Source organism: Orycteropus afer, unplaced genomic scaffold, assembly GCF_000298275.1.
Source record: "Orycteropus afer afer isolate SDZICR_OR568_19922 unplaced genomic scaffold, OryAfe1.0 scaffold00611, whole genome shotgun sequence".
In the NCBI taxonomy this organism is placed as follows: Eukaryota; Metazoa; Chordata; class Mammalia; order Tubulidentata; family Orycteropodidae; genus Orycteropus; species Orycteropus afer.
The window spans coordinates 759808-772427 of NW_006922198.1; the positions used below are offsets into that span (position 1 = coordinate 759808).

Consider the following 12620-nt stretch of genomic DNA (forward strand, 5'->3'; position numbering starts at 1 on the left):
TATCTTCTCCGTTGAACTCCCCCTGCCTTCTCTTCCTCTTTTTCCTCTCCCCCTCTTCCCAGATATTGAAGCCTCACAATAGAAAGGAAATATCCAAAGTATTTTATCTTTGTCTTCATGCAGGACAGAATGCTTTGATCTCCCAGCTGTTTTAAATCTAGTAGATTAGCCAGGTAAGTAGGTGGTTTACAGACATTGAAAGTAGTTTTTGAAGAATTGCACAGTTTTAAAGGGGTAATCTAAAGGCGCTCAGGTGGTGTAGTGGTTAAGGCATTTGGCTGCTAACCAAAAGGTTGATTGATGGTTGGAACCTACCAGCTGCACCGTGGAGGAAAGATGAGACAGTTTGCCTTTGTGTAAAGATTTACAGCCTTGGAAACCGAACAGGGGTTGCTGTGTGTTGGAATCCACTTGATGGCAGTGAGTTTTTTGAGTTAAATAAGTAAAGTTTAAAGAAGCCATTTGTAAATCTTAAGAGTAGTGTGTTGTTGTTGTTGTTATGTGCTGTCAAGTCAGCCCCGACTCATAGCGACCCTTCCTTGGGTTTCCGAGGCAGTATCACTACGGAAGTAAATTGCCCAACCTTCCTTCCGAGGAATGGCTGGTGGGTTTGAACCACCAGACTTCTGGTTAGCAGTCAAGTAGCGTGTAGGTATCTTTAACAAAACATGAAAAGTTAAGATTGAAACTGGATTGTTAATGTTTCACATACTGTTGAGAGAAAAAGGTGTTTGAATCTCATGTTGGATATTGTTTCAAACATTCTGATGAAAAGAAAAATGTGATTTAAAGTAGTTTTATCAGACTCAAAAGAAAACCACATAGCATTTCCAGGAGAAAAGATTTAAGGATCACGGATAAGGAGCCCTGATGGCACAGTGGTTAAGTGCTCAGCTGCTTATCAAAGATCACCAACACAATATAGTTGCCTGGCTTTTCTTTTTTCTAGGTTGTCAGCCGTTGCCAGGAAATAGCTGATTGCAAACCATTCTGGACCATCATATGCTCATATGTTTTTGCCTTTTTTTTTTTAAGGCACTAAGTGTAGTTAAACTTAAATTACATTTTATTAGGGGAAGGATTCAAAAGCATTATGTGATTTGCCCTCTCAAATTTTACTAAATGTATCATATACCATAGCCGACATGATGTAATTAAAAAAAAAAAAAAAGAGTAGGTACTTATGAGTCAGACCTGAATTCAAATACCAGCTCTGTCACTTAGCCAAGCCATCTGGAGCAGGGTTCTTACCTCCCTGAGACTGGATTTCCTCATCTGTATATGCACGTGAAGCCCCTGAGGCTTTTTAATTACGTAGTGACTATGTCCTAGTAAGCATGCGTACTTGTGAAGTTCTGAAACTTCATTTTGAAACATGAAGCTCATATGTGAAATCTCTCCAGTGTTTAACTTGGAGTTTATCTCTTTCATCTGATTTGTAGATACTATGTTGCTATAAACCCTGGGCCCAAATTTAAATGGGGACGTCCCTGGCTTGGATATCTGGAACTTTTTAGGCTCCTGTTACTGAATCCCTGGTGGCTGGCCTTAAGGAGTACTGTGGTGGTTCAGAAGCTGGTCCACAGTGCAGGACAGCCACCCAGCAAAATGTTTGCAAAACTAAAGAAGAAAATTGCAGAAGAGACTGCTGTTGCTCAGAGACCAGGAGGTGCTACTAGGATCCCACGGTCCGTGAGCAAGGAATCGGTTGCCTCTATGGGAGCTGACTCCGGAGATGACTTTGTAAGTATCTAGTTAGTTTTGAGTATTTGGTGCCATGTCGATATACTTTTTAAATAATAATGGGAATCCTTTTGATATTTTCTTCTAAAATTATTTGTTTATTTCATAGTTTTTGTGGTTTGTAGCTATGCAAGACTCTGCACAGCTGATTCTTCTTACTCAGAGGTGCTTGCTTTCTTTTGTCTTATTTTTCTGAGTCCCTTTCCATAGTCTCTACATTATCCTCTTGTAGCCTCTTTCCATCTGTATGCCTTGTGTGTCTTCTTTTACATATCATCTCTTAAAATGCCTGGGCCTGTTTTCTCCATAGACATGTATGCTTTAAGTTACTGTTGCTTAACCAGCTCTAAGAGCTGTGGTTTGAGGTTAGCTAGAGTGCACTGCTTTACTGTGAAAGTTGATGGAAAATTGTCAAAGATGTCACTGATGACAGTAATACGTCCCATTTTAAAGTACGTTTGTGGTTGTAAAGATTTCAAAAATTGAGGATGCTGCCATATTAGGGAAATTTTAAGCCTAAGGATTAAAGTGTGTCTTTAACATGTGACAGAAGGTGGCTTTTTGAAAAATGATAGGATGTAGTACTTGATATAAATAAAAGAATGTATGTAATATGCATATAAAGGATAAAGCCTGAAAATATTGTTTGTTGCTTATTTTTAAACTTTATAAAAATGGTGTAACACAGGTCGTTCGTTCTCTTGGACTTGCTTTTTTTTCTTTATCTTTTTTAACCTCAACCTATTTCTGACATGAAGCTGTGGTTCATTTATTTTTTGTGCTGTATAATATTCCAACATTTGAAAAGACCATAAGTTATCTCTCTTTTCTCCTGATGATCGACATTTGAGTTGTTTCCATAGTCCAGTGAGTTTTCCTCCTCCTTTCTTATACTGCCTGAAACCCAGGTCATATTACATGGCAGGAGCTATTAGGTTATTGGGGTGGAGCAGTAGGTTACCAGATATAAATTATCATTGGCTTCTGTACTTAACAGGAAATAAAAGTACACATCTGAATACCGTGGTGAAGGGTACAGTTTTAATGCCGAGTTCTGCAGCAGAATGACCTGCTTTGCCTTTGTGCTGATGTGCAAAAGGAAGTTTCTCATCTAGAGTGTATTCCAGGTATAGAGATTGGTCTGAATTAAGGACTTTGAGAAGTCTAAAGTAATCTACTTGAACGTTCTGTATCAACAAATCTGATCCTCACCTTTTATCTCCAGATCCTTTTATCTCTATGTAGATACCTCGCTTAAGGACTCTCAAATTCTAAATGTACAAAACTGAATTCATTAGCTCCATCTCCAAGTCACAGGGACGTGAACCTTCATTGTGTACCTTTATCCCCTCAAGTCACCAGCCAGAAACCTTGGAGACATTTGCAGCTCTTCCCTCGTTAATTTCTCTGTATCCAGTTAGTCCATGAGTGTCTTGGGTTCCATTTCCTGAATGTCTCTCAAGCTTGCCCTCTCTACTCTGTCTGTTCCTAGTGCATATGCTTATACTGCCATTTTTCTCTCTTGGACAGATGTTGCAACCTCTGGGGGCTATGCCTCCAATAGCTCCCCAAAAATGATCTTTCTAAAAAGAAGATCTGTTTACATCTATTCAGTGCTTAAAACCCCTCAGTGGCTTCCCAGTCCTCTTCTGGATGAAGTAGAAACTCATTATTAATAGTATAATGGTAAGCTGCTATGGGCTGATTACAGCTTACCTATTCAGCCTCACATCACTCCACTTTCCTACACTCTGTGCTCCTGGAATGGACCACATTCCTTCATGCCTACCAATGTTTGTATATTTTGCATATTCCTCTCTCTGAAATGTCTCCTGTCTCCCTTCCACTTTTATCCTGCATTTTTCTGACAAGTGCTAATGCATCCTTCAAGGCTCGGTCGCGTTTTAGTTCCAGGAGGCTCCCCTGATCCAGTCTGCCCTTCTCACATACCCTTACCCTTTGACCCTCCTGGCTGAGTTCGGTGCCTTGTCTTCTGCTCACCTCTGTAATACCACTTGTTATGCTACATTTTTTTTGATGGTTTACTTGTTTCTCTCTTTAAGCTAAGAGCTTCTTGAGAGACATTAGAGTGTAGCAGTTAGGAACTTGTGTCATGTTATGGAGTCAGACCTCGCTTTGAGTCCTGGCTCCATCATTATTGTATAACTTTTGCTCGTTTCCTTCACTTTTCTGTGCCTTAGTTTCCACATCTATAAAGTAGGGTGAGGAATTGTATTTGCTTTTATTAAAATACGTGTGTCAGGAATCTCCAAGATCACCTCCAGGTTCCATGATTCACTACAACTCACAGGACTCAGCATATAATGGTACTAATGACAATCATTTATTATAGGAAAGGAAACAAACCAAAATCAGCAGAGGGAAGGACTCATGGGGCAAAGTCTGGATGGAACCAGATGCACACTTCTAAGAGTCATCTTCCAGTAACTCACTGACGTAGAGTCTGATCCAAGTCATAGTGACCCCTCCTTGGGTTTCCAAGGCAGTATCACTACAGACATAGATTGCCCAATCTTCCTTCCAAGGAGTGGCTGGTGGGTTTGAACTGCCAGCATTCTGGTTAGCAGTCGAATGCTTTAGGCACTATGTGGAGTCATACAAAATGAAAAAAAACAAACCCACTACTTTCAAGTAGATTCCTACTCATAGAGGCCCTATAGGACACAGTAGAACTGCCCCATAGGGTTTCAAAGGTTATAAATCTTTATGGAAGCAAACTGCCACATCTTTCTCCCACATGGCAGCTAGTGGGTTCGAACTGCTAGCCCTTCAGTTAGCAGTCAAACACTTTAATAACCAATGTGGCATCAGGTTCCTTGGAGTCATGCAGGATGTACTTAATTCCCCTAGCAGTGAGTTGTGACAACCCCTTCATGTTGTCTACCATGAAGCTCATTAGAGACTCAGCATCCTGGGTTTTTATTGGGGGTTGATCATGTAAGCACCCTGTACCTGACACATACCAACAGGAAAGCAGCTGTTCAGCATAAACCCAGTACTTGTCCAAATGGTTTAGGTATATTGAACCACATGGACTGCCAGAAGAACTAACAAACCTATCCTGGGGGCAGTGCAGCTGGAATGCTTTTTGGAAGCGAGAATGTCCAGACTTCATCTCACCTATTTTGGCCATGTTATCACAAGGGACCATTCCCTGGAGAAGGATATCATGCTTGGTAAAGTGAAGGGTCAGCGAAAAAGGGGAAGGCCCTCAACAAGATGGATTGACAAAGATGGCTGCAACAACGGGGTCAGGTGTAGCAAGGACTGTGAGGCTGGCACACGACCGGGCAGTGTTTCATTCTGTATCTATGAGTTAGAGATGACTCAATGGCACCTAACAGCAACAGTGGAAACCTTCCTGAAATCTTAAGTCCCCAGATGCCAGCTGAGGACCAACTTTATGAGCAAGCCTATCTAAGGATGGCAGTCTTAGGACTTTGGTGTTAACTCTGTCTGCAGAGTGTGTACAGCACTTAGCATGGTGCCTGACTCTTAGGAAGCATTTCATAATTAGTAGTTCCTTATGCTGCCAACTTAAGCTGAGACTCTATTACACCACTCTTCCCAGTGATTAGTACAGACACAGGATGTCTCACTGACAGTAATAATCCTAACAATTTCTTATACTACTAATAATAAACCAAACTCTAAACTCACTGCCATCAAGTCAATTCCAACTCATAGCGACCCCCTTTGGGTTTCTGAGGTGGTAAATCTTTACAGAAGTGGATTGCATTCTTCCTTCTGAGGAGTGGCTGGTGGGTTTGTACCACCAGTCTTATGGTTAGCAGTCAAATGCCTGAGGCACTATCCCACTAGAGCTTCTTATACTACTAATAATAGATGATATTTATTAAAACTAATTATGTGTTAGGCTCTGTTTAATGAACTTGACAAATATTGACTTATTTAATCCTCATGACAACTCTATGAAGTAGATAATATTTATTATCACAGTTTATGAATAAGGAAATCAGTTCACAGAAAAGTTGAGTCATTTGCCCAGGCTCCACCAGCTTATAACTGGTGAACCTGGGACTTTAACTCAGGCCTTCTAACTCCCAAGACTCTCCTCTTAACTATACACTATACTGACTCAGTATATGTAGAGTGGACAAGTGGCTGAGTGGGCATATGAGTATTTGAAGTGAATTTCTTAACTACCTTTAAAGCATTTGGGGAATAAAATGGGACAATGTGATAAAAGACTGGGTATTAGATAATATTTTAAATTTTGTTAAGTGTGATAATGGTATTGTGGTTGTAAAGAAAAATACCCTTATTTTTGCAAATGTTTATCAAAATATTTAGGATAAACTATCATGGTATCTGTTATTTAAAGTACTTCACAAAATAAAAATTAATAAAGCAAATAATGGGACTATGTTAGCAATTATTAAATGCTCATTAAACCATTCTCCCTACTTTTCTGTATGTTTGAAACATAATAAAAAATGAAAAGATAAATATTACTAGTTATTTATTAGAAATAATAAATAGTACCCAAACTAGTAGTAGTTTCCATATGTTTTAAAATCACCTGGATTGTTGGTAGAAACCAAAGTCTAGTTAATAGATTGATCTATTGAAAGCATAGTGTGTGCTAAAGTCTGATGATGTTAGAGCTTTAGATTGATTGCTACCCTTTTGTTTTATAGACGAGGGTACAAAGCCCAGTAACTGTCTCAATGTCAGTGATCGATTCTTAGTCATGGACACAACTTTTGATACTTACTAACAAACCTTCCCTCCTTATTGTAGGACCTTATTTTTGGAAAAATAAAGTGATTCTCTTTTTTTATCATTGTAAATATATTTATATTATGTACTTAGTGTAGTATGATAATAGTTTATTTGGACTTATTTACCACCAATTGTGTATATGTGTGTGTAATTTCTCTGTTTAGCATTCTTCGATCTCCTTTACATTATGAATGGAGAAAGAAGGTGGAGTTGCTTCCACTTTACAGGTAGAGAAGCTAGAACCCAGATGTATTAAGTAGCTTTTCAGTGATCACAGATAGTATAAATGTAACCAAACCTAAAATAGAAGTTGTCTTGCCTTTCTAGTTCAGTGCTTTGGTCTCATGCGGATGAAATCCCATGTGTGAATACTACCTCTCCTTGGGTCTTGTCTCAACAGGCTTCCGATGGAAGCAGCTCCAGAGAAGATCTTTCATCCCAGCTTTTAAGAAGGAATGAACAGATACGGAAGTTGGAGGCCAGACTTTCTGGTACGTCTAAGAACTCATGAAAAGCAAACAACAGGAAACTTTCCTGACTTTCTCTCCCTATGAAATAGCCATGTGAGATAAATTTAGTTATTTTGACATATAATTTTTATTGCTGTCAAAAAGGAACAATTTATACCCCCTTTGCTCTCTTTTTTCTTTTTTTAGTGTGTTGCATAAAGATAAATGCAAAACTCAGTTTGAGGGTTTTTTAAAAAAGCATTTTATGTTTTTTTGCTCCTGAGATTTCTAGCGACAGAGAAGAAGGTGTCAGAGACGTGTGTAGAACAAATTTGGCATCTCTCATTCACTAGCAGAGCTTACTTTCAGATGCAGGAGGGGAGGGGATAGTATTTCCAGAGAATGAGAAACGAATGTTGTATTTAGCTGCACCAGAGAGGATTTGGTGCTTTGTTACCACTTGTTACAGCTATATGTCACCCATCTTAAGTGTCGTGCTGGGTCTTTGGATGACTTTTCAATGGTATTTTTAAATTTAACGCCCGTATAAAAGCTGTAACTCTCATTACCTCTTTTGTGTGCAAAAGTTTAGTTTACACAACTCCATTGTGTCCTTTGCCTGAGTAGGGCATGATCATGAATCCTTGTGTTGGTTTCTGCCAGTGCATACATTTTGAAAGGTTTGTCCTGTGAAAGGGTCCCTACCTTCTCTGTCTCTTTTTGCCCCTTGGCCTTATACCCATTTTATTGGAGTGAAAGCAACTGATCATAAAATTCACCAAATAATATGTGAAGTATTTGCATTTGTGCAAGTATTAAAAATGCATGGCCTAATTCACAGCTGCCAGTTCATCCATAGTTTTACTTAGTCCTCACAACAGCTTTATTAGGCTTAGCAAAGGTAGAGTCTCATAAGGAGTAAGTGGTAGTGCTGAAGTCCAGATTCCTGTTCATCTGATGCTAGAGTTCATGCTCTTAACCACAGCATGCTTTCAATTTGTTACTATCATGTTACCCCTACCCATAAATAATTTTAATAATAGAGGTCAAATAACTTTAAATTTATCTAATTTTCATTTGATATCTACAAAACAAGGTACACTTTCCCTAAGACAGAAAGAAGGAAGAATAATTTGGGCTTGACTAGAAAAGGGACCAGGAAGATAACTGGCGTTTATTGAGCCCTTTTCTGTCCTGGTTATTGTCCTACAGGCTTGGTATGAATGATAATAATAGCAGCTATCATTTATTGAGCACTGTGTGCCAGGTGCTTTTACCATCATTTGATAAATGATGGAACTAATACTTAGGTTAAAGTCTGCCAGCTAAAAACTAACAGAGTTGGGATTTGAACTTAAGTCTGCTTTTCCACCATACCATACCGTCTTCTCTTGCCACCAGGTAAATAATTCTTTTACCTTGAATATGGCATAGGCAGCTCAGTTCCTAGTTCCTCTGTAGGAAGGAAGCTGAATTTTCTAGAGAATGAAGTACTTTCACCATGAAGATGATACTGTACTAAAGTGTTTGCTGTTATTCTAACTACTGTTAGCTCAGTTATGTGGACTAAGAGCAAGCTGTTCAGAGAGTTCCTTTGACCTACCCTACTGCTGAGTCTGGAACAGAGAGTGGGAAAGTGAGATTTGAAATAAAGTAATGAGATGACGGCATGTTCTTCATAGCAGGGCATTTCTGATGAACAGACCAGGCCTGATTTTTATTCCCTCTGAAGGCTGAACAGATCTGCATATTTGTATTCACCATTTACACCGTGGATATTTGTACCATGCCTGTTTGCCTGTATTCATTGTTAACAGGAGGCTGTCTGCCTAGCTTTGCTTAACAGGAATGGTTTTCAGGTTGAGAAAGTCATCATCATTTTTCACTCATTTTTTTGTTGTTTAATTAACTTCCTTTCCTGATGTTTGTCCATTCCTGGTATGTGCGTCACCCTTCTCACCCAAGACTATGCTGAACAGGTCCGAAACCATCAGAAGATAAAAGAGAAGCTCGAAATTGCATTAGAAAAGCACCAGGATTGTATGTATTTTTTCCTGCTTTTTCAATCTTTCCAAGGTTTAGTTTTTTGATATTAAATAATAGTGTATATGTGTTTGTTCCTCATCAAGCAAATCTTCATTTTATAAATAATGTGCTGCTTGAACAGTTTGATACATAATATTTGTCTGATATTTATATGTATACAACATTAAGTTGCCTTATACGCATGCTTCTTAGGAAGACTTCATTATTTATGTTTATCAACTTGCCTCCACCCAGTTGACCAGCTTATTGGCTGCCGTTAGGTTTCAGTGAAATGTAGTGGCTGGCCTTTGAGTCTCAAGTAGGAGACGTGGGTTCTAGCCTTAGCTTAAAGCTGCTATGTTCAGTAACTGGGGAAAGTCTGACTGTTATCACTCCTCCAACAAGAGAGCATACATTTAAATTCTGTATTCTCCTTTGGGTTCTATCCAAGAAAGATGCTAATGAAAGTAAAAAGTTATTTATTGTTGATACAATATGTTACTAAAACTTTTAAAAGGAAAAAGTGAAAGAAAGGTTTCTTTTAAGTTTTGTTTTTAATTCTCAAAAAATGGTAGTAGCCATCACTTAGCGACAACGTTGGTGTTTTCTGGCAAGCTACCTTAGTGTTCTATCATTGTGTGGTTTAAGAAGTTGCTGTTGGATCTTCCTAAATGTATTTATTTGACTATTAGAAAAATAAAACCAACAGGAAATAAACAACAAAGAAAATGGTGGTCCATTACTAAAGCCAAAAGATACTTCTGGGAAAGTCAGGATGGACCAGGCTCTTCCCAGTCTTACAATCCACGTACGTGGCCTTGGCCTTTTATGTTGTTGTTGTTGTTATTTGCCATAGAGTCGGCCCCCGACTCCTAGCGACCCCTCCTTGGGTTTCCGAGGCAGTTATCGCTGCGGAAGTAGGATTGCCCAACCTTCCTTCCAAGGAGTGGCTGGTGAGTTTGAACCGCCAGCCTCCTGGTTAGCAGTCAAGTGCCTTAGGCACTATGCTACGAGAGCCTTTTATGTTAGGTGACAATTTTGAAGTAATCACGTAGAAATGTTTTTCGTTTGTCATGCTGTTTCTGGGATATTTCCTTATCTCAAATAGAGCCTCTTTGTTAACAGCTTCCATGCGGAAATTTCATGAGCAGAATGAGACATTCCAAGCCAACAGAGCCAAAATGGCAGAAGGACTGGCTTTGACATTAGCCAGAAAGGACCAGGTACTTTATACGTGGCACTGCCTGAGACGCATGGAGTCATATTTCACTTAGTGACATGATTTTAAAAATCATAACATAAACCTGGTAGAAAATACTTACAACCTAGGAGAAGAGGAATGATAACTCCTATAAGGTTTCATTGGACTTAGGGTTGGAAATCATCAAGAAACTTTTCAGTTTTAATTGTGAAATGTACCCACAATGCAATAGTATCATTCTCTGCTACTGTGTAGCGTTATAGAATGAAAGCAAGAAATAGTGTGTCTGTAGTTTGGTGGAGATCCCCAAATAAGGAGGGAGATCTCTGCCCTCTGAAAACCTGTCTTAAAGCCTAGGCCCACAAACACTTGCCTGCTATAGTGGAGAAGGTGATGTCAAGCTGGCCATCATCCATAATTGCCGCTCTGCTTAGTGGCAATTCCAATAGAACTATCCATTGGAAATGCTGAGTGAATGACAGCAAGAAAGGAAAAGTATATCATTACTGGCTATTACAATAATTAGGAAGTATATTTTGTTCAGGATAATGACATTTTTAATTTAAAATACAAATCAGTGTGTTATAATAGTAATGTATTAAGACAGGGTCAATTTATTACATTATATTCTATTTAAGAAAATGTATTATTTATTTTATCTACAATAGCTAGGTAGTTGACTCGTTTGGTTTGAAGTATATATTGGTCATCTATGGCATTTACTTACCAGGGAAAAACTCATTTCATCAAACCTCATGAATAACTATGGTATGAATATATAAGATGAAGTAAATAATTGAAAATCAGTCCATTTTAGTTGTAGGGATTTGGAATATGGCCTTTTCCCCCTTTTCTACGGTTTGTGAATACCAGGTTACTGATACTGGGTACATAAAGCATGTTGTCAAGAGGAGAAAGAAAGTAATTATCAGGGACTGCTGACGATAACCTCTCTACTTTCAGTAAATTCATTTCTCAGCAATTGCAGGGTTGCCCAACTTAGCTGCTGTAAAAGAACAGAATATACAGCTTTGCCTGGGTGTCCTGTATAAAAAGCTACTGTATAAAAAGTTCCTTTTCTTCTTTTAGGACATGTCAGCATTCTTAATACTAAGCCAAGTTCATGGGTTTTTTTTTTTTTTTTTTTTTTAGTATTCTTTTTGGTTTGGTTGGTTGTTTGCTTTTGGGGAGAAGGTGGGCTTTTTGTCTTGTTTTCCAAAAAATCTTGGCATTACTAATACTCTTCCTTGGACACTGTACCTTTTTTTGTTGTTTTGTTTCAGGAATGGTCAGAAAAAGTGGATCAACTAGAAAAGGTTAGTTCATCTTCATTTTTCTCTCATTAATGTTGACCTCTTCTCTGGGGCTTGGGAATAGTAGCTAGTGTACGGATGGTGTCCTGCCCCGTAGAAGCAGAGCCTTCCATGATTAGGCATTGAAAAGCTCAAGTCTTCCCCTTTCTTGGTGGGCCTGCTGCATTTCTCTTACTTAACGTTTCTGATACACTCTCCACCCCTGTCAGCCCTTTCTCTGTGTCCCTGAAGGCTGCTGGGTGGGGACTGCTTCAGCAGAGCTCCCTCGGGCTTCTTGCTGGATTCAGCCAGTGGGGAGCACCAGGAGAACTGGTAAAGAAGCTTGTGGTTGGGATGTTATAGCCACAACTTTCTCCGTGTGGGATCCCTTCAATTTAGTTTGTAACCTCTTCATCCTTTTCTCCTTCATGCCCATCCTTCCTAATACATTATCTCTTGGTTTTTCTTATCTAGCCCACAGTTCTGATAAGTCCCTTTATAAAACATTCCTCAGATACTTATGAGTGTGACATCTTTTCCTGCTGAGATACTGTTTGATACTGTGGATAGTATTAGGACTATTTTTTAAAGAGAAATGGGGAAGGTGAGTATCTCTCAAGGCTCAGTGTTGAGCAGATGAGAGAACCTCTTGGCTCAAGACAGATGAGGAAAATTGATTATTCTAATACCATAGATTCTGGAATGCTCTGTAGGTACCTTTAGTAAATTTGTTCCTGGTTTTTGAAATGAACAAGAAGCTTGGATTTCAAACCTACAATTGAAAAACATTTCTGGTAGAAGCAGACACTTACGTCTTAGATTGATATATTCAATTCCAAAATATATTTACTGATAATTTCATTAAGTCGATGAATTTTGTTATTACTCCATTCTTTCCACAAAACAGTAGGTTAAATTAGCAATTTACTTTGTATGTGCTGTAGAAATCTGATCATCAGACTTTAAGAATGCTTTAACATACTTACATACAGAAAAGCCAACCTGACTCACAAACAAATTTGTGCTTAAAAAAAAGAAAGAAATCGGAGGCGGGGCAAGATGGCGGACTAGGCAGAAGGATTGCACAGACCCTCTTCAACAAAGAAAAGGAAACCAATTAACACAGACACAGAAGATAATCTT

At 38.8% G+C, this 12620-nt stretch overlaps 1 protein-coding gene across 1 annotated transcript in view; it reads left to right on the forward strand.

Moving 5' to 3' along the window:
- The first annotated feature begins 1608 nt into the window (after positions 1-1608).
- Positions 1609-12620, forward strand: part of GOLGA1 (golgin A1) — an 83267-nt gene continuing 72255 nt past the window's right edge. Inside the window, exons 1-5 of the mRNA XM_007956381.1 lie at positions 1609-1743; positions 6911-7001; positions 8925-8999; positions 10110-10207; positions 11469-11501. Of these exons, the coding sequence (XP_007954572.1) occupies positions 1609-1743; positions 6911-7001; positions 8925-8999; positions 10110-10207; positions 11469-11501 (432 nt within the window). The remainder of the gene's footprint in view (positions 1744-6910; positions 7002-8924; positions 9000-10109; positions 10208-11468; positions 11502-12620) is intronic.